This window comes from Meles meles, chromosome 7, assembly GCF_922984935.1.
Source record: "Meles meles chromosome 7, mMelMel3.1 paternal haplotype, whole genome shotgun sequence".
Lineage (NCBI taxonomy): Eukaryota > Metazoa > Chordata > Mammalia > Carnivora > Mustelidae > Meles > Meles meles.
The window spans coordinates 30305623-30329020 of record NC_060072.1 but is presented as its reverse complement, the minus strand read 5'-3'; the positions used below and the strand labels follow the sequence as shown (position 1 = coordinate 30329020).

General features: G+C 37.3%; 1 protein-coding gene across 3 annotated transcripts in view; it reads right to left on the bottom strand.

Moving 5' to 3' along the window:
• Positions 1-4596: 4596 nt before the first annotated feature.
• The window catches only part of ATP2B1 (ATPase plasma membrane Ca2+ transporting 1), a 128406-nt gene continuing 109604 nt past the window's right edge, over positions 4597-23398 (bottom strand). The window contains exons 16-22 of one of the 3 annotated variants that reach the window (XM_046013876.1): positions 20347-20538; positions 19871-20084; positions 19221-19432; positions 15496-15603; positions 13357-13539; positions 12881-12967; positions 4597-7886 (exon numbers count right to left, since the gene is read on the bottom strand). In XM_046013876.1, the coding sequence (XP_045869832.1) occupies positions 7575-7886; positions 12881-12967; positions 13357-13539; positions 15496-15603; positions 19221-19432; positions 19871-20084; positions 20347-20538 (1308 nt within the window). In that variant the 3' untranslated portion in view covers positions 4597-7574. Of the gene's footprint in view, positions 7887-12815; positions 12968-13356; positions 13540-15495; positions 15604-19220; positions 19433-19870; positions 20085-20346; positions 20539-23398 lie in introns of all 3 variants that reach the window. The other 2 variants (XM_046013878.1, XM_046013877.1) reach the window with 2 other exon arrangements.

Genomic DNA, 23398 nt, shown 5'->3' with positions numbered 1-23398 from the left:
CACCTAATGTGGGGCTTGAACTCATGACCCTGAGATCAAGTCACCCTACCGACTGCACCAGTCAGGCACTCCAGGTGAAGAACATTTAATTAGTGATCCCTAATTGGTTGAATGACTGATTAAATGTACATTGTTGTATGTTAAGAGGTAGTATAAAGTGCAAAGTGGGGCCAAGGGTGGTTGGCAGAGTGTCCTATTTATGTCTTTTGGTTTTGTTGTGAAATAGCAGTTTCCATAAAGGGGCAGAAGTAAAGCAAATCACTGTCTTGGGCAACATTAAGCCGGGAAGGGTTGAGAATAAAATAGATGATAAAATTATTAGTCAAATAAGGGCTAAGGCAATAGTTTAGTACAGATAGATGTAATCTCTTGTTCTTTGGGACCCAAAACCAGCAAGGGAAGCACTAGGACAGGCAGGTGTCCCCTATAAAATATGTGAAAAAACCCCACAGGACTGACTGTGAGAGGTAGAATGGAAAAGCTGTGTTTGACAGAGTCAGACAAACCAGCTCGTGAATCCTGCTTCTGAGAAAAATGCAAACGGTTAGAATAAATGCGATGAAGAATGACCCTGAAGAGAACGAGAGACAAATCAAAGATCTGAACATCAGTGAGGAAAGCCGGGAAATGCGTGTGGATTTCGGCCACCAGCGGGTCTGTGAACCCTCTGACAGCTGCGGACAGATAGGAAGTTAGTGGTGATTCAGATCTGGGTAACAAGGTAGTGAAACGCCGGAGGCAAAGCCACAGTGACAGAACAGGAGAGAGGGGCCAGCTTGAGTGCCTTGCTTAGGATGGAATGAGTGGAGGGTAGTAGCTCACGGACTGGAAGATAATGAAGGAAGTCACGAGACTGGCAATCATACCGATTAGTATAAAGAAGTTAGGTGGTATAAAGACCTTTTAAAGGTAAGGAAAATTTAGAGTGCCAACTACAATCCTAGAGACCCACAGCTGACAAATGGCCATCTTCTGTTTGGGACCATGTTGCTGAGTAACACAGAGCAAACACAGAGGCTATTGTGATCCCTGTGGGAAACTGCATATAGCCTGAAGCAAATGAGAGTAGGTAGGTTCTTCAGGGTTGACTATAAAAAATGCCAGTCTTGTGTCATCTCAAAGAGCAGGACTAGTATAAAGTTAAAACAGATCAAGGGGTCCAAAGGCTCTTCAGAAAAGGGTTACTGAGAAAGCAGAAGAAACTAAATTGTAACGAAATGAGTCAGAAAAGGTTAGCTTCCTAACTGGTTTCCTAACTTCGGATTTCTCTGTCTCTCCAGAGCAGCCCATGATCCTTTCAGAGGTCAGATTATGTTGCTGCTCTGTTCAAAATCCTCCACTGGCTTCCCGTTTCACTCAGCATAAAAGCCAGAGGTAAGCGAAGTCTCCCATTAGGTCTCTAAGCTTGTCTACTAGTCTCGTGCTGGTCACTACTCTCCCAACTACAATGGCCTCCTTATGTCCCTCAAACTCGCTAAACATTCTTTACAGGAACCTCTCTCTGAAGGCTCTTCCAGACAACCAAGCAGCCGGCTCCTTCACTTCTATCATGCCTCTGCTGAAAAGTCACCTTATTTGAGAACTTCCCTGACCACACTAAGTAACATAGCATCGTCCCCTCCACCAGGTGACCAAGGTCTCCGTCTTACTAGTACACTCCCTGAGAAGGACAGTGCTTGGTTCTCCTGAGTCCAGGACAGTATGAATTCCCCAGGCCAGGTATCAAGATTTGTTGAATGAATCAATGGAGGACAAGGGGTGGGAAGTAAAAGGCATGAAAACAGTTGGCAGTTTGGTAATTTTGAGTGCAGGAGAAATGGGGACCCTAAGGTAGCGTGTGTAGGAGTCTCAGACTCCAGAAACTTGGTGTGGCTACAGCTGTTACTGTTCCCCCTCGTCCCATCACACTTCTGAGGTTGTGAACTATTACTATCCAGTCTAAGTCTGCAGCAGCGAGAAAGTGAAAGATTAAAAATTTTAGTTGGTACACACTTACCCTTCTCAGAGGTCTGAAGCTAAACGAAGGAGCAAGCTTATTGGTTGAAAAGATTTCAAATACTAGATAAATTAGAAGCATCTTTACTTGAGTTGCTAACCTCAGATATCACAGTTCTCCCTAAGGTCTCATTCTTACTTTTTTACACTCCTTCTCAAGCTATTCGTGAAGGTATGACTTAGACTAAATATTTATGATCTCAAAAGTAGTCTTAAATAGAAAGATTGCTTTAATATACTTTATCTTCACTCATTAAGGTACACTTTACCTTAAAGATTATACAGGTCTGCAAGCGTCTCATTTTTAAGACTATAAGGGAGGCAGTTGACTATTCATAAACCATAAACATCATCGATGTTAAAACTGTACTAAAACGGTAGTGAAATACTGGCTGCAATTTTTACTGCACATTTAAAAAGGACAAAATAGTTTTTCAAAAAAAAATGCAAAACTAGGTAGGTCCTATTCTTTCACAAATTTCAAGAAAAAGGCAGATTATATCCTGTGATAAATTGATTTTCATTCCAAATTATTTAGGAAATAAAGTAACGGCCTGTTAAATTAATAGGTTATCTACGGAACTTAGAATAAATGTATCTATTTTAAGACTAATGAACCACAGAATTCTCTAATCAAAGTATGCTAGTAAAAACACCCTTCTCGTGAGTTTAACCGAGACACTTCAGGTGCGGGAGGTCTCAGGAAAGCCTGGGTTACACAGTTTAGTCGGGGACCCTCTGCCTCAGCCTCTGGCTGAGCTGTCCTCCAGGAAGCTCACGAAGATTCCTCAGATTCTCTCTGAAGCATTTGCTATCAGAAAAGCACAATGGAGGCGGCTTAAAAGCAGGCAGAGATGTTCAGGTACAGGGTCCTGACTCAGGACGGTGAGGGGCTCAGACTGCAGAAAAGACGGTAGCTACCAGCCTGGGCTCTTGAGGTCTGCTGTCAGTGTGAAGCCCCAGCTTGTCACGTGACCCAGAGCAAGCTATTTAAACTCCTTAAGCCTGGTTCCCTGTACAGAAAATGGCAGCAGCAGCACACGGGGCTAGTCACATTATCTCCACAAAGTGCTTAGCATGTATCAAGTAATTTGTAAATAGTGATTTATTGTGACAATACTCCTCTTAGCGCCTAAGAAAAATATCAGTGCTTACACTTCATGTTGGATAGTATGCAGTCCTTGCAACTTGCCTTAAACTCAGAGAATCTCAGGGTCTTCCCGCAGGGAACCCACACTGGGACTTGGGTTACTGATTCTGGAAACAGTTTTCCTGATACAGTGGTTAAGAAAGCTGTGTCAAAGACTATATAAGAATACATGCACATTTCTTACTTTAATTTCCAGTTTGGAACTATTAATATTATACAGCTCAATAATGATATACTTTGAATTCAGAGAACACAGATTAGATATGCCTACATCTAGTGTAGTATCTGTAGGCTGAAGTGTTTTTCTAACAAAAAGGGAAAATGTTGAAGTAGTTAAGACAAAAAACACAAAAGTAAATACCCAATTGAGAGGCTGAGGGACAAAATTATCAGTCTGGTGAAAAGGAAATTACATTATAAGGATAAAGACAATTTCCTTTTTGACATGTACTGATGAGAGAAATACAGGAATACAGTCAAAACTTCCCTTCCTGCATGAAACACTTTTTATGGTATTATTAAAATGATTGTTCTTTTTAAGAAAAGATTATTTTTCAAGAATGTTTCAAAGATTACTTTTAGTTAGGTGGCATTAGTTATGCTAACAAAAGAATCTTTTTTATTTTTGGTATATGGAGGCAACATCGTGTTTTGAAAACATAAAGGTTGATATGGGGTTTGCGAAACAGTCTGGATGGTGGTAGAAGTTGGAAGAAAGCAGCAGCTGTGATAGGACAGTTCTCTAAACACATGGGGAAGGAAAAATGGCAACAAGCAAAGTCTTACAGAAACTCTTATGCAGTCAATTTTACAAAGGGAGCTTCATTCAAAATTTAATCCTAATACATAATACATATATATAAACTCCACTTGATAAAATGGAAAACATCTCTCATGTCATATATGTGGTACTTACACAGACTTGATAATTTACTGATAATTTTTACTAAGTGTAAAAATATGGTATTCATAATCACTTAAATTCAGTCAGTATTTCAACAAAGTTGCTAATTTATGTTAATAATTTATTATAAAAACCAACTAAGGGTAATTTGATTAATTTTGTTACCACAGAGTTCAGATAATTGCTATTGACAGGTCTGGATCATTTAATGAAGGAAAAAAAAAAAAAAAAGAAGCTCTAACAGTTATTGTGAAAAACAAATCTTTTCTAAGACCAAAACATTACATGCTCATGAGACTACAGAAATGATCTAGGGTTGCTGTACAGATCAAAGACTATGGGTAAGAAAGTGAGGACAATATACCCACTTTTGGTCTAGGGGCAAGATCATGCATATTAGGACATCGATTCACTATAATACAGCCGTAACATTTCAAGTACATTATAGAATTGTCGTCCACCTGATTTTTAAAATTTCAAGTAGAAAAAAGTAATTCCAAAATATGATGTTCTGATCAATTTCAATATTCAAAAAGTTCAGTCCCCATTCAGAAACAGATAAACAGTATATTTATTAAATGAGTTAAGACAAATAAACTTTACAAATAGACAAATAATAAAAGGCTCAGTGGCTAAAATAGATGGTAAGCATCATCGAAAGAAATCAACACCATCACGGTATCTCAGTTGGCTTACACGTGTAAAAAGAAATTTTCAAAGAGCAATTTCACAGAAATGAAGCCAGTTTTTTTTTCTTATAAACAAGTCACCATTTCTTGGTTCAAAACTGACATCTGTTATGAAAATTACCATATCACATATTTGTAAGATGACAAGGAGTAACTCATCTTCAAAGTGCAAGTAAGTCTATTTACAACCACAAAAAAGGCAATGATGAGGAGAAAAGGATTTTTAAAAAATATACAAAGATTAAAAACATTTGGGATGCAAAATTAAACAATTTTTTGGTTAGAGGATAAAAGAGAAAAAGTGATTGAATTACAGATGCTGATTTCAGCTATACATACTATATAATGGGATCCAAGATCTTTAACAGCTTGCTTGCATTTTTTTCTACTTACATAATGCTCTGGAAATTTCTGGTAGAAATTACAGTGTCTCAAAGGGAGAAATACACACTAAGCATGTCTTGCTACTACTTCATAGATGTCGTAAGACCCGTTTATGGATTAGAGTTGGTGTAAAAAGCCATTGCCTTGAGTTGAAAAATGAATACTGTAAAAGCTCAATACAAATCCTCCAAAGCACATGCATGTCTAAATCTTTTGGAAATTACATTCATATTTAAGCATCACCAAAATAAAAAAGAAAACTGAAAATATTTCCCTTTTCTCTATTCCCTATGCCTTGTAGGCTTCTCCAGTTGCTAGGGTCAATTTCTAGAGTTGAAAGGGTTCTTCAAGATAGTCTAGTCCACCACCCTTGTTTCGGGTAAATGATTTTCCCAAGGTCATGCAGCACGTTAATGGCAAAACTGAGACCAGAAGCCAGGTCGTGACTCCTGGTCCCGTATGCGTTCCAGCATATCATGCTACCTCTTTTTACAGTATGATTTGCTATAGATACCTGATGAATAAATGTACAATTACAAACTGCTGGCAGAGTCAATGTGTTTCTAAGACTTGCAGAGGATTACTGCAAAGGACTGATGGAGAGAAACAGATTTTCCCCCGCCCACCGAAAATATCAAGCACCATCAACTAAACATTCTTTGCTCAGTCAGCATGCTCAGATGTCGTAGTCCTGGTAAACTTTATGTCAGCCTGAGGACCGTATTCCTGGTGAAATCTGGGCCCTAACACAATGCCGGTTCCTAAAAGGTAAAGACAGAGGCAAAAAAGGGGAGAAGTTCGACGAAAGAAAGAAACAAAGACTTAAATAACCCAATTGGCTTAGAGATGGGCATTCCGAAAGCACACGGTGAATTATTATATCTAAATATACATATTTTAGGACCGTTTCCACCTTTTCATATAATCTCATTTTACCTAATTTGTTGTTTGGCCACTTACAAATTAAAATAGATGTATCAAAGATGATGGTGATCATCATTATTATTTTTAGACCATGAGACTATTTTGGATAAACCAAATTCTATGAAGAGTATGTCAAACAGTGAAATTGCAATGATTTCCTTAATGTGATTCTATTAGATTTACCACCAGGGGAGTTAAAGTGGTATTTCATGGGGCTGTTACCATCTTGAAATTTATTCCAATTGTGGTTAAAGAGAACAGACTGATGCACCATATATGCAGAATTAAGTAAAGAAGCTGAAATTTCTTTTTTCTTTTTTAAAAACTGCCGTGTATTTATTTAATAAAAGGGCATATTTATGTTTACAAACAAGTTTCAAAAACAAAAGGAAAATATGTATGCTTCTACCTGTTAACCTTTTTCAAAATGCCAACAGCCCTCATGCTGTATGAAGGTTTCTAAGGATTTATTAGAAAAATCAATACAGTTCACTCACAGTTCACCAAGACATCACTGAGCTAACATGTTTAGACAAAAACAAAAAGGACTAAGGTTCTCTTGTAGTTTGATAGTTTGATTTAATTTGATTTGCCTGAAATAACAAAAGCATTTCAAGCATCTTTCATCATGTAGTTGATGTCCCACATTAAACAGTCTACTAAATTCTGAACAAAGGTTATTAGCAAGTTTTCAAAAATTTTAAAAATTAAACAGTTGTTTCAAAACCATTAAGTAGTAAATGTATTTAAGAAACTAATTAGGACAGATGCCATAACTTCATTAAACACCACTGCTTATGTTTTTTTTGTTTTGTTTCTTTTTTTTTTTTTTTTGGTTTTTTTTTAAACAAAGCATTAGTGTTATCTATTTGGCTATGAGTCTTAGCAATTTATCTACAATATTTAACAAGGTAAATTGTAGGCAAAAATTTAGTACAGTTTCAATAGAAACACCCCTTTTTTTGTTTTCCTGAAAATACAGCAGTATTTGAAGGACTAATTTTTCTCTGCATCAGTTATAAGGAAGCTTCCCATCTATGAACAGGAACAAAAAAAGTATCTACAAACCTTGTAAACAGATCTGTATCATTTATAAACATAAATAATCCAAATTATTAACAGCCAACAGCAGAAAGTAAAGTATCAATTCAATGATCCAGGGCTCTTTGCTTGCTCGCCCAGCTGTGCTCCTCCCCCTCTCCCATCAAGGACTGGGATAAACTAAAGGTCTGCTAATACACTGGTCAGGACCATTCTTGGGTACTACTGATGATCCACAGGTCAGCAGCATACGCTGAGTTACTGTTTATCTGTCAGTTCGTTTCTCCCACCCCCCAAAAAGCACCCTCAGTCTGGCAGAAAGCTTTGCTTTTTTTTTTTTAAAAAAATAAATCTACATTCGTACAAGTGTGTCTTCTGTTGAAGTCCAAAGACAAGAATACGATCTTGTCCATCACAATATGTGAAAAGACCCAGTTTCAATTTGTTTCTTTACAATGCAGCTAGTGTGTTAACATTCGGCTTACAATCAGAGCGATGTTTCCAAACTGTGTAGTGGGCTTCCTGGGGATGAAGAGGTAGCAGACTTGTTCATTTCTATTGTAAGGTGAATCCCGCTGTCAACAGCATTGTTATTTTTGTTGGGAGAGGGTGGAGGACTGGGGTTACGTTTTGTAGGAGCATCATCTTCAGCATCAGTGTCATCGATAAGGGGGATATGAGGCTCTGAATCTTCTATCCTAAACTCAGGATGTGTCATAAAGTTGTGAATCGAACTTCTTGATTCCGGTTTTTCTAACCCTTCATATAAAGAACTACGAAATGCATTCACCACTCGAATCTGTAAACATCAGAAAACACAGAAAGATATCAGTATACTATTCGCTTAACTTAAAAGTGGTTCATTTATGAGTCTGAATCCACAAACAGCTAGGTATGAGTGAATCATATTTGCATGTAATGCAGTGGAACTTGCAATACACTGTAAAAAAAATGAATATTTTAGTAAGACACTACAGAACAACAAAACCACATACTCTAAGAATTAAGAGTTATAGAATTCAAAGTAATACTGAGAAAATCTCATTGTCACTGGCTAAAAATTTAATAGCCATTTTATAGGACTTTTTTCCCTACGAAAACAAAAACAAACAAACAAAACAGAAACTTCATCATACACAAGCTTTAGCTGATTTTTAAAATAAAAAAAAAATGTAAGTCTTGAAAACAATTCAAGTAAGTTAAACAAAGTCAGGCACAGAGGGTTACTATTCGTCATGCTAGGAATTAGGGTGTCACCAACTATGAAAAAGCCAAGCAAATATAAGCTGAATGCCACAATGAACTCACATCTACCCCGCTATTCCCTTCATTACAAAATAAAAAAAGACAAAACCCAAATAAGATCTATAAAATGCCATTAAACAGCTATAAATATTTGAGTATATGCCATGTGTCTATAAAGCATTAGTGTTTTTCTCTGTAACACATTAAAACTTAAATCAGTTTATATGCTAGAGTTCACTGAGAAGAACAGATTTTAAACAAAAAACCCAAACCCTCTGCTGTTGTTCTGTCAACAATCTCACAAAAACACAAGGTTTTTTGGTATTTTTGCCCTTAAACATACAGCCCAACAACTTGCCCCCCCATACAAAAGTTTGCTGTACAGAGGAAGAGAGATTAATGGGTAATTAACGCAAAAACAGTGCTGTACACACTGACATTAGGTCTTATTAACCTAGTGTCATACAGACTTTCAAAACAAAAAGGGACAAAATCCAAAGAATTGAGCATCTACTCAGTATCAATTCAAACACAGTGTTTGCTTCTGCATTGATTCTAATGAATCTTGTTTAGTAACGAAGACATCATTTACCATAATGTTAAGAGAAATCATGAATACTGGTATTCCAGGAAAAAAGACCATCACATCAGAACCATCTCTAAGACAATGGTGATGAAAAAATTAACAAATTTCTTCAAATGATATTTGAATATATTTTTTTAAAAGGGTAACATTTAGGCCCACTTTTCTTTAATTGTATGTATCTAATTTAATTGTATGATTTGATATACATATACACACTGAAATTATCATGACAGTCAAGCTAATTAACATAATCCATCACCACACATTGTCACCATTTGTGTGTATGTGGTAAGAATAATTAGGATTCCGCCCTCTTAGCAAATTTCAGGTATGTTAGTACAGTATTGTTACCTAAAGTCACCATGAGATACATTACATCTCTAGAACTTAGGAGTCTTTGCATGAACTGAAACTCTGTATCCTTCATAACCATTTCCACATTTCTCTCTACCCCTAACCACCATTCTACTCTCCATTTCTAGGAGTTTCACTATTTTAGACTCCCATTTTTGGGAATGTATCCACAGGAATAAAATCAGGATCTTGAAGAGATAAGTGCACTCCTTTATTCCCTGCAGCATTATAAATAGCCAAGATATGGAAACGTTAAGTGTCAACTGACAGATGAACAGGTAAGGAAAATGTGGCGTATATACATACAAGGAATTTTTTAAAAAATTTTTATTTATCAGAGAGTGAGCAAGCAAGCGCACAAGTAGGGGGAACAGCATAGAGGGAGAAGCAGACTCCCCGCTGAGCAAGAAGCCTGATGTGGGACTCGATCTCAGGACCCCGGGGATCACAACCTGAGCTGAAGGCAGATGCTTAACCGACTGAGCCACACCCAGGTGTCCCTACGTACAAGGAAATATTGTTCAGCCTTAAGCAGAAGGGAATTCTACCATCTGCAACACAACATATGCTCAGTTCTGATTAAAACTGATTAAAATACCTCTCCTCAAAGCTATCTTCCTGCATTTACCAAGCCCTGCCTGCTGGAGGCTGCTTTACTTTTTGCTCACTTAGCTCTATGAAGAGTGCAGCATGGCGAAGCGAGGAAGACAGAGGTTAATAAGATGTGGGTGTGAGTTCCAGCTCTGCTACCTGCTAGCTGAGGAACCGTGGACAAACCAATTTCCTCAACTATAAAATGGGAAGTAACAGTGGTACCTACCTTACAGGGTTGTTACGGGAGAGTCATTAGTGAGTTAATACATGTACAAACTTAAAACTGTGTTAGTGCACAAGTATCAATGTCATGCCAGGGCTTGTCACACTTTAATGTGCATGCGGAGCACCTGGGGATCTTGTTAAACTGCAGATTCTGAGTCAGGAGGGGCCTTCGGTGGATCTGACAGTTAATGTAAAGTCTGGAACACAATTATACAGAAATACCGTAAAGAGAGCATACCTAACATCATGTGACAACCTCCAAATGAAGAGTCAATTATTCAAGATGTTGCTGAAATAAAAATGAATACACAGCACCCACGAGATACATCTGTCTAGGAAGTTTAAGACGAAGCTAATCATGGGGAAACAATTAGATCCATCATGCAGGATGAGACAACTGGCCTGGTTTCTTCAAAAAAAGTCAATGTCAAAACATACACACATACATACAAAGAAAAAGGATCAAGATCGCTCTAATAGAGGACATTTTGGGGGCAACTGGAGAAATCACACAGGGACTGTATACAACAGAATGATACCAATGTTAAATTTCTTGGATGTGATAATATGGTATGATTATACAGGAGACTTATTTTTAGGAGGTACATGAAGGATAAAGAGATGGAAATGTCAGGTATTTGTCACTTACTTTCAAGGTACAGAAAAAATGTATTCCCTAATATAAATATAAATATAAATATTATAGAGATAGATAAAGCAGGCATCATAAGCGATTAAGTGGTAAATCCGGGTGAAGGGTATTCAGGTATTCATCTTTCTACTTGTCACTTAGAAATTTTTCAAAGATAAAATTCTGAGGGGGTCTTTCAGGGCAAAGTCTCATTTTGCATCCTTCTTACAGGATACACAGAGAAGCCCTATCCCTGCCTTCCACTCCAGTCTCGCCAACACCTGACATTTTATTACTTTTAGTACCTGTCACTGAGGCCTGCTTTCCTCAACTGGTAAACTTCTATTGAAGGTCAGCTTGGGTTACTTCCTTTGGGTACTTTTTCCTGACTTCCCAAAGTGGGTTAAGGACTCTATTGTAAAATTCCATGTTTCATTACCATGTAGAAATCCTCAACTACTTGCTTGTTTCCTATACGAGACTGTGAAGTCTGGGGCTTCTCGCGCAGCTCTGGCATACGGTAGGCCTTCTGTACATGGTTACACATCGCAACTACAGAAACATTAATTAATAGTAGGAGATGAAAAGGATGAATGGTAATAAGCCCTCAAGAGCCAGGAATGATGTGAGATCCATAGATACAGGGAGGGAAGGGATAGAACTGACATCAGCTGTCCTAGGCATAATGCCAGGCAATTTACATACACCATTTCATTTAGGTCAGGTGCAGAAACAGGGTAATTTTCAAAAGAAAGATTGCTATCTGTCTACGTATGTCAACGGAACACCCTGCCCAGCTGAACAGAGTCATTTTGTCCTTAGGAGTACTTGATTATTCTTTGCTCTACATCATGCTGCCTCTGCTTATTTGCCATGGACCAGTCATTTAAACTTCCAAGTCAGTCTTCCCACCTGCAAAATGGGACAGTTCCTGTTCTGCCTGTTTTACAACTGTCAAAAATGACAAATGAAAATTACTTATGCAAACAGTGAACAAACAGGCACCGAGTAGACTGTCCTCCTTAGAACAGCGTTGTTTTCTTCTTCAGTTTATCCTCTCTCCAGCTTTCTCCCTTAACTGGCAGAGGACTAGATGGAAAAGACGGGGCTCTGCCCAAATATAAGATTAAGCGTAAGTATTCCAGCGGATTTCAGGGATGGGCTGAATGACGGGGTGGGCTTTGTATCGTTAGTGCCTCCAATATTCTGAGAATCTACCATGCACAGTAATGATGACAAGAGGTCAGAAGGCTTTTGGGGAATTTGCCATTTACTGAAAACCTGAAAGAAAACGTATTATTCTAGTCAATTAACAGATATTATGACATGTAATGGGATTTAAGAATCAACCAATGGTATACTTTCTCTACTTCCTTGGAAAACTTAATAGAACATTTCTTATCTAGGATGCAATTTTACCCACTGAGCCACCCTGGCGTCCCTAGGATGCAATTTTAAATTAAATTGATACTATAGATGAAAAAAAAACCCATTAAAAACCACAGAATTTTAAAGCTTACACAGGGACCCCGTCTCAAAAACAAGTAAGTAAGTACATAAATAAATTCAAAGGATGGCCACAAAATCTAGGCTAAGAAGGCAAACAACTGGCCATATCCTGAGATCACTTCTTCACGGTGCCAACTAAACAAGATGAAAAGTCAAAAATGTTAGATTCATTTTTAGCTTTAAAAATATAATTTCTTGGTTCTGACAGATCAGTGTCAAATCACATGCTTTTGGAAACCATGCAGTACAAACATGTTTAAAGGCATATACTCAAAAATTTATAGTAGTTTCACAAATTCTAAGCTACAGTTTTATTCCCCATATTAACTATCAGAGTTAGCAGAGAGACAAGCTCACGGGTTTCCTATCTAATCTTTGGTTGGAACTGTTCCACCTCCTATCTAACCCTCTAAGAAATAAAACAACAACAACGACAACACTTTGAGGTCTCAATCCACTTTACGAAAAGAAAGCTTTATGAAAAGCCTGAACAATGAATTCAAACATTAAGGAGAAAATGAGAAACGTTAGGTGTGTGAAGTAGGAAATGTTAATTTCATGCACTTAGGAACACACACTCACACCCCACAGTAGTAGAAGCAGTAGAAGAGGAAAACACTACATGTGTAGGGGTAGAAATATTTGTTACATCATGATGCTGGCTGGCGATGGAGGGTTGCCGCCTTAGAGCTCCCTGAATGGAACTTCCACTCTGGAAAGCATTCACTACATCCATCTGCAAGGAATCAGAGATTGTGACAGCTTGCTCAGCAAGAGAGAGAGAGAACAAGAGAAAGGACCATTCCATCTATCAACATATAAAAAGTAAAGAAAAAGGCACTTTTTACAGAGCAGATAAATACGCAAGAGTAGCATTTTGAGATGGAGTGGGGGGGGGAGCTAGGAAAAAAGGAGCTGAGGGGGCATATAGACACATTCCTTCACCATCAGTTAAAATTTTCACTCATTCCAGGCACCAGTATTATTTTTTTCAAAAGAATACATTTTGTGGGTTGGGAAGGCTAGAAAGGAAGTTAAGGAGCACATTCAAACCTCCTCCCCAGGTCCCAGAGCCCTCGGCCCCCAGCTCCCGTCACTGCTCCTACCTCTCTACCAGGCCCATACCTGCGTTTGGATTCTGTTCAGACCTCTAAACCACAAGATCTGCCCGCGCCGCAGCTCCCTTTCAGCGTGGTCAATCTCTTCCACATCCTCTGCGAGCTCCTCCTCTGGGATTTCTTCCTTTTGTGTGCCATGACCAGCTTCTTTTAGGAATTTTAAACGGCTAGTTGGAATTGTTGAAATTAGCTACAACACAGGGGAAAGAACTTAGAAATAAATCAAAACCGAATGACATTAAACCAACCAACTGCAATACAAAAGGCGTAAGAAGTCGTAAGTGTGGCCCACTACTGTCACCACGAAGCAGTGAGATCCTGTCCATTAGGCTTTCTTTCACAGGACAACAACAACAAAGTATGTTCTCTTCTTAACTACAGAAAAGATTGAAGTTGGAATGGTAAGAAGTTTTCCTGAGTGGAAATAACCTGATTACAGCTTTCATATTTTAAGAAAGACATTCAAGACAGTCAAGTGCACAAACATGCTCTGAAATACATATTCAGTTTTAAACTCACATTAATTATATTTATTTAAAATAAAACCAAAATGGCAGGTGGTCTTAACTGGATGCAAAACAAGTTTATTCTTCATTAGTGCTGGAAGAGTTCAATAAGAAAAAACATACCAAAATCCCCCCCAAAATCTTCAAGGTTAAACTCAACATAGTTTTTCTGTTTATGAAATGCACTTATTTATTTATTTATTTTTTACAAAATGCAACTCTTTAAAACTGGACTAATACTGATTGATCATGACACCAAACAGGAACAGATGCCCAGGAAACACGAAGAGGACAAAAAATAGTAATAAATATGTACTAAATTGTGAGTGTTAATGGCCATTCCTTTAGGAAGTCAGGCTTATCAGGAGGAAACAAGCACACGGTCCGGATCAGAACTGCTTAAAGACCTTCTAGTCCAACCAGCTCATTTCACAGAGGTGGAACAGGTCTCCTGACAACCAAGATCTGTGCTCCTTCTACCAGGACACACGTAAAATCAATAGACAATGTCAACCAAAGCCAGGAGCTGATCCCTGTTGGGTATGTTGGTTGTACTGAATTTCCTCTTCCTGCAATTAGCCAGATGGTCTGGGAGGCTGTGGGGTTCTGTTTTGCCTATGAGGGAACATTATGAAATAACTAGAATGGTAATCAATAAATAAAGGTGGCCCGAGTATGGATCCCAATACTTAAAAGAAGATCTCTATTAATGAGTCATACAATAGGAGTAAGAAGAGAAACCTCAGAACCTAGAAACTTAATTAAGAAAAGGTAAGGCACATAAAGATTGAGTTAAGTTTCAGTAAAACCTGGACATTCGCTTAGACTGACTTGCAGAATGACAGTGCATTAGCTCAAACCAGGTACACATCATAACATATGTTAACTTTCGTTTATGAAAATGTTAGTAGATGATCAGTTATTTTTATAGAAATGGCAACGGACTTAAAATGAACACTGCACACACCAACACCACTTATCTCTTTAAACTAATGACATGCCTTCGTGTCAGCTGCCTATACCAAACATGAACTATATCTAATTTTTCATGCATTGTATTTTATACATATACTGTTAAAGCTAATCAATCCAAAGAGCTGAAAATGTCATTTTGTGGCCCATTTATCCAGATACCACTATTTTTTCATGGAAACATTCTCTAAGTGAACTGAAACTTGAGTTTTTTTTCCTTAGCTATATTTTGGATTAAATTACGTAATAAAATGATGAAACGTCTCAGGTATAACATCGTAATATTTTTGTAAAAATATTTTTTCTGAAAATGCAAAAATAGGTCATAGAGCAAAAGACAGAGAAACCAGCATCTTAAGCAGTTAAAAAATGCATCCTCTTAATAACTGTTGTAAAACTTGTTCTAAAAAATAAATTAAAAAACTATGTAAGAAATTTGAAGTGTTTTATTACATAGGCATAACCATAACAATAACATGAGAACAGATACTATATTAAAAAAACAACAACAACAAAAAAACCCATATCCCTAAATGCTCTTTCTTGACCCAGAATGGCAACTACTTAGAATTAAGTAACAGAATTGATTAAAGAAAATACACACTGTAAATTTAAAAGAAAAAAAAAATCACTTTATAGGTTTGAACAAAAAATGATGAGCTTTTTACCTGGCCCCAGAGTAACGTTCCCATTCCTAGGAATATTGACCATAGCCACTGTTCTATTGAAAGTTCTGAACAACTGAAAGGTTTTCCACCAAACTGCACAATTATTATCTGGAGGAATAATCAAGAGTAAATTTATTTAAATCTTTTAAACTTGACATTTCATACACTTCAAAAATTACCCAAATCTGTATCCTTTAAAACTCAAGCTGAATAATGATTATCCTGATGGTGACGTGTATTGTCATATTCACAGCTGAAATAAGACAAATGAAAATAAATTGAAATCTCTGCTCAAAATTTAAAATGCATGTATATTTCATGATTATGCTCAGTTAAAAAAAAAATTCTCCTAATCAGAAAAGTAACTTTACGTTGTTTCCAATATGATCCAAGTAACTATATTCCCTTGTATTATGCTCTTCCATAAAAGACAGTGTGCGTTTGTGGAAAAGACCATATATTATGAAAAGTGAACATGAGAGTCAATCTTTCTTGTTTCCCTCCTACACAGCTGTTCATTCTTAGTTCACATTTAGATGTCTGGACAAATAGGAATGGTAGAAGAGGACAAGTGATTTGCAAAATTCTATGAGATACGGTGCTTACTTAGGTGGTACACTCTCAGAAATTTGCTCTCCCTTATAAATAAGAGAGAAGTCCAATGACCGGCATAGATTAAATCCTTAATACAGTGCTTATGCTTCTCTCCTTACTTTCAAAGACCTAAGACCATACATAGGAATATTAAGAATTAAGTACCAACATTCACCCTCTTCTGAGTCTGACAGGCTTCTCTTTGACATGGCAGTGAGTAGCTGCCTAATACTGAAGTAAAAGAGAATCAATTTGGTGTTAACATTCTAAAACTTTTTAAGGAACGGACTCCGATCTTTGTAGCTGTACTAGACTTCAAATTCAAGTGAAATCTATTTGTCAATTCCACTGTTCTTCTAAGTCAGGATTATTTCTACATGTGACCAATGGATTCCCAGTCAATCGTAACTAATTTGGCAGTCTTCCTTAGATTTTAATAGAGATATCAAACTAAATAATTTACCTTGGTAAACCAAGAAAACAAGCACAAAATCTCAACATTTATTTGAGTTTTCCATTTCTTCTTTTTTTTTTAAATTTAAACTTTATCTTTTGGTATTAATAGTAAGGACGTGAAAGGTGTATTAAGATGCTGGGCAAATGATCAATGATTGATATGACTGTACTGATTCAGTTTTGTAAGAAATAATAATCTTTTAGTTTAGAGCTGTAAGGAATAAAACTCCCTAATTACTTGGGGCATTTACTTCTAAGAACAAGAGACTCAGTTTCCACATACTCTTTAATATATCCCTCAGATTAACAGGATACTACAGAACTGTGTAACTGTACACAGATCCATTTTCCAAAATGTGTCCTGAGGGAGCCTTGAATCAGGTGCTACCTTCTAAAATTTGGAAGAAGTGGCATTAAACAGAGTTCAACAAGTTTCTTAACCGTAGGATTTCCTAAAGTCTTTGAGATATTAATTTAAAAAAGAGAAAAAAGAAAAAAAGCAGCCGGCATTTGAGTATCTCCCTCCCAGGCAGTAAGCTCAGAGCTTCCTGTGTGCATGGTCTCTCTTAATGCTTCAGTAATTCTGTGATGCGGCCTCGTATACATATTACCCCCATTTCACAGATGAAGAAGCTGCAACTTGTCAGTGAGTCACACGGTTACTAAAAGGCAACGATCTGACCCCATGACTGACTTGTAAGTTTGTACTTTTAACTATAATGTTAGATGGCTGTTATAAACTACAACAGTAGTAACATAGGCAGTATTTCCTATACTTATCTGAGGATGTAAGAGCAACTGAAGGAACCAATGTTTCGTGAAACGTTATTTTGAAAACACTGATTCTGTGTTAATCGCTAGAAAGTAGGAGATAAAATATTTACACAGAATTCAGGATTATTATGTACTTTATGATCTGTCAAAAAAAAAAGGCAAGAAGAAAAATCAGCTAGTAGATGGAAGAGACAGAAATTAAATTGAATACAATTTATAATAGGAAGCCCTTCAGGGACCTCTGCTCTACAATCAAGACTCTGGCTAGACTATTTCAGAAGTAAACAGAACGAGATATGTGTAAATCAAGGTCCATGTTTTCCTACCCAGCTAAAACTGGCTACAAAAGTGCTATTCAAAGTGCCACTCCATGATAAGAAGATAAGGAACAGGCACTAGAGTACAAATTGATGCATGTTTGCATAGTAGAATCACCGCTGCTATGACTTACAAACACGCACCTCCAGCAACGAAACAAAAACCCTCCCTCGAAACACAGGGTGATTAATGAAGCTGCTGATTTATAGTCTGACACATGCTTCTTACCTCATTGTGGACTTCTAATAAACGGACCAGGAGCTGGTCCACAGACTATACTTTTGAGCAGTACTGGCTTATTGATGAGGCACTGATGAATGATACCCTCCCATTAAACTGTTCTGGGTATATCAATCTTTGCTGGGAACCAAGTTACCAGATTTGCTTGATAGAGAGGCAGTTAAATTTTCTGCAGTCCTCATATATTAGGAAGATAAAATAAATCCAGTTTTATAGCAAGTAAAAGCTAAAATTTTAACATGTCATGAACAGTACTTTTTTATAAACCTGAAAAAAATACTTCCAGAAAATACTTGTTGCAAGTAAGCAACATTGTCCCTAAAGTTTATGGAAATTGAAAGCTAAAACGGAAGCAATTATTACAGAAACAACTAAGGCTAGGGTTTTGGTACCTAGAGTATATAAGCCATGGCTGAATAAACTTTACAATTCTTCAGTCTTCATTTCAAAACAAGCTCCATCACTGTCTGATTCCTTCAAGTTCACTGTTTAATTTTAAATCTTGTTTTGATGGTATAGGTAACTCTTGAACAACGCTATTTAAATTGCCCAAGTTCATTTATACATAATTTTTTTTCAGTAAACACAGTACAGTACTGTAAATGTATTTTCTCCTTATGATTTCTTGGTAACATTTTTTTTCTCTAGCTTACATTATTATAAGAATATATATATGACATGTAAAATATGTGTTGACTATTTTATGTTATTATTTGTAAGGCTTCTGGTCTAGAGTAGGCTATTAAGATTTTGGGGGAGTTCAAAAATTATATTCAGATTTTCAACTGTGCAGGGGTGGGCTGGGGCAGGGAGGGGGTGGGAGTTGGTCTCCCATCCCGTGTTGTTCAAGAGTCAGCTGTATTACAAAATCAAAAACTAGCATGTACCAACTCAGGAAGCAGCATTCAGAATCACATGAATCTTAGAATATTCATTTCAAGTACTATTATTTAATACAATTACTATCAATTGCTCGAAGCCATTAGTTGATCACTCTAGCTAGGCTAGAAACTGGTAAATAGTAAGATTTGCCTTAAAATTACAATTATAAGAGTTTTGATAATGATATAAACAATCAGTATCAGCTTATGTGTAAAGTATCACAACCACGGAAATCAGTAGTGCAATTAAAATAGTATTAGCTTTATATACTCTGCTCAACATGGGATTTCAGGATACAGCATATTTTCACTTGATGTATGGTATTTAAAATCTCTTAAGGTGTCATTAAGGCAATATATAGAAGCCCCACACATGCAGCCAACAATTTCTGGGAAGAAGCTGTTTATCTAATATCTCCTACAGGATCATCAAATTCGAAACTATCTTTTCCAATTACCCACCTGTACCACAAAAGTGCCTAAAACAATTGTGCAGAAGATGGCATTATTAAAGATTCCTTCGAACACATTTCTTTCACCGTGAATTTTCCGGGCATTTATTTCGTTGAAAAGTTGCATCAGCACAAAGGTATTAAAAACAATAGTATAATGTTCCGAAGGAGGAGCATGCAAAGGAGCATTTCTTCCGCTATCAATATCAAAAAACTTTTCTCCTGAAAGAATGAAAAATTACTACTTTGTAATTATCATACAAAACAATTTAACATTTCAAGAAAAGTATGCAATAATACAACCTAGCCAGACCTTTATTTGATCTCGAATAACAGCACGGGTTAAGTTGGAAGAAACCTGGGGTCATCTAGTACAACTCTACTGTTCTACAGATGTGGACGCCGAAACCCCAAAACTATGATATTTAAGTTAGTGGCAGAGCCAGGACAAACAAAAATCAGGACTCTTTTTACTTCCTCCCACTGTCTATCATAGTGCTTTCCTAAGCAACATCCACTGACAAAGAGGAGAAAGGAAAGATACATGGGCGGTCAGAAACAGAACTTATGTTCTTGAAGAATCTGCAACATTCAAACATCTGGGACGGTATTAGCTTGGAACAAAAACAACCGAAGCTTTATCAGGCATTGAATTCTTACCAGCGAATAAGAGTGTAAAGACTACTACAAGTTGATAGAATGCATGACCCAAAATATTCTTCATCATGGTGCGTGAGATGAGAGGCTTATTTCTACCATAAGGCTTCCGAAGCAAGAGAGATTCAGTGGGGGGTTCAGTTGCCAGAGCCAGGGAAGCGAGCGTATCCATTATGAGGTTTACCCACAGCATCTGCACAGCCTTAAGCGGTGAATCCTAGAAAAGATAGGTTTCCTAATAGAAATTCACAACTATTCAGGGACTCAGCAATTCTCAGGAAGCCTTTTGAAGTTAAAAACTCAAAGAACAGAACAGGATTACATTTTCATATGAATTAACCTACATTGTTAAGCTTCAGGTTATTCAAATGTTTACGTACTTTAAAACGGTAGCTTATACACACATTTTTGCTTTAGAACAAACATGTTTTAATGAAAAGTAACAACAATAACGACGACGGCGACAACCGTGAACCTACTTGAGTAATACAGGCGCCCGTAAAAGCAACTATCACCGCGACCACGTTAACAGTGAGCTGGAACTGAAGAAACTTGGAGATGCTGTCATAGACATTTCGTCCCCACATGACCGCTTTAACAATGCTTGTGAAGTTGTCATCCGTGAGAATGATGTCAGAAGCTTCTTTAGCTACGTCGGTTCCAGCGATACCCTAAGAAGAAAAATTCTGTGAATTAGACTAAACGTTTGAAATGTAATGTTTAAGTATCCAAAAGAGCAGCAGTATACGATAAACCAAAATTTGCCATTACACTGAATGACTAATGACTTACATTTACTGTAAAAGAAGGTAATTTAGTTATCCTACAGTATCTCTCAGAAAGCTATTCTACCTAAACAAAAATCAAACAAAGAGTAAGGTATGGAAAATAAAGTTCAAGTTGGGTTTAAAAAAAGAATGCATCACCCAAGTTCTGCCCTAAAATTAACACAGAAAGGTATATTAAAATAAAAACTTACAAAATCCAAGTTAGTGGGAAAGGACATACTGCAAGGAAATCTTAAGAGGCCAGAGAGGAAATAACCAAAGAGTAAGTAGGCTGGCAGACCCCAGAGAGCTGAATCCTAAGCCAAGAGTAGGGAAAGCAGAGGATAACTTTGTTTGCACAACAGACTTTCCTACATAAGGCTCAGCACTTGGCAGCACCAGGCAGCACTGGAAGGAGGGGTAAAGGTGTGAATGAAAACTGAAGGTCTTGTTGAAAGTCTACCAAAGACACTAAGAAGTACCCAGAAGGTCCAAACTAAGAACAACTCTGTCCATCAAGAGTAGAATGGGATGGGTTAGTAAGCTGTAGATTAATAACCATGAGTGAACTACAGTGATACACAACACAGATGAATTTCATAAGCATAATGACGAATAAAGGATGCTGGACTCAAAATACATGTAAGATTCTTAGGTTCACAGTTTGGAAACAGACAAAAGTAATCTTCAGAATACTAGTTATCTTTGCAGAGAGACAGGGCAATGTTTAGAAGACAGTGTGACTGAAGCTTCAGGTAATAATCTATTTCTCGCCTTGCACAGAACAGGTTTGCTCACTTGTGATAATCCGTTCAGTTGTACATTTATGACGTATGCATTTTTCTGTATGTGTGTTTTATGTTAACAATAAAATTAGAAGAAATGGCAGCTAAGTCCTCAAGGCCTGTTCCCAAGTCCATGCAACCAAGTGGCAATTTGCCATGCCCTCTGACCTGACAGAAGACTGCCTGATAATTGATCAGAGAGGGTATGACAAAGACAGTGCAGACTGTGGGGAGGCGGGGAGGAGGTGCCAAGCACTGCTGAGTACACGGGTGTGCTACTGAAAAAAAAGCAGTGAAGGCTAACTCTGCTTAAATGAGTGTTGAGACCACCACCTCCTTTTCTCTACTTGTTTTCTGGAACACCAGTATTCAGGAGTGCCCTCTAGGTAACAGATCTGAAGATTCTTTTCTGGGAAATTTGATCATCTGAAGAGAAAAGACCTGAAAATACTACAGTTCAAGGTACACTAAGGAAGTGAAATAGCCAAGCCAGATCACTTTACTGAGAAACTTCTCGTTGATAAATCCCACACACAGCCCCAAGGCTTTCCAGCTTTCCACCAGTAAATACGCAGAGACAACCAAGAATCAACCACCTGACATCTGAGGAAAGACTAAACCAAAACAGACTTTGCAGAGATGAAAGCTTATTTAAGAAGCCAAATCCTTACAGAGGTAAAAGGCACATCAATGAAACATGAAGAGAATACTAAAACAAGGGCAAAAAAGTTAGTGATCCAAAAATAACTCTTGGAGATTAAATATATGATCATAGAAACTTAAAAATAACAACAACAACTCAGAAACTAAGGAAATGTCCCTGAAAATAAAGCAAGATGATAAAGGTACGGTAAGTTGGAAAAAAAACAAAAGATAATGAGTCCAAGCAGTTCAAGAACTGGGGGGATGGGGGAGGTGGATGTTCCAAAAGAAGAAATGGTAGAGACGAAGTAAGCCTAGGATCAAAAAATTTCACAAAACTGAAGAATATGAGCTTATTATGTAGAGAGTTGTTCTATGACAAAACATCATTACGTTTCAAAAGACTGGAAACTAAGGAAAGACGTATGCATCTCCAGAAAGGGGAAAAAAAAGAAAACCCACAGAGGTTCAAAATTCAGAATGGTATGTAACAATAATGGAGGAATGAATTCAAAATTCTGAGTAAAAAACTGATTTTCAAACGAGACTTCTATACCAAGTCAGATTAAGACTCGAGAGTGAAAAGAGGGTAGAGACTTTCAATCATAAAAGTTACGAAAATGTTTAACTCTCATAAACTTTTCTTCTCAGAAAGCTATTGGAGAAGACAGAGTTACTCCACGAGGGAGTAAATCAGAACAGACAATGACATTGAGTCCAGGAAATACCAGATCCAATATGACAGAGGAAAAGGAAATCCTCAGGTATGGAGAACAAGACAGCTGGGTAGTAGGCCTGGTGGAGGCCACACCCAAGCATGTCAGAAGGTCTGGGAGAGGAGGTAAAAATGTACAAGTGCTAGGTGATTCCGATGTAAAGAACGGAGAATTTGGTGATGGGTTTATTTTAAGATGTATTTGGTTATAGAAATCCATCATGGAATTCAGGCTTTGAAGACAGAGATATCTCTATGTTACGGTTTGCTGAATTTTGGTAAGAATAATGTAATATAATAACATAATATAGTCATTATTTTAATTGTACCCACAGAGGCTTGCAAATCAAAAGGAATCTATGGCCAGTGGCTATATAAAGCCAGACCTCTTTGCAACCTAATCATATACTTATACTAGGGTCCTTCTGCAAATCTTATTTTGTTGAAAATTTTATTTCAACGTTCACTTTTCTAAGTATATATAGTGTGTATATAAATATACACACAGACACACACACAGACAGACACAGGATATACAGATAGTATTCTAAAATGCTATTTCTGCCTGCAAAGGAAGAGAAATTTAATAGGGACTAATCAGTAGCAATTTCTTGCAGGTATC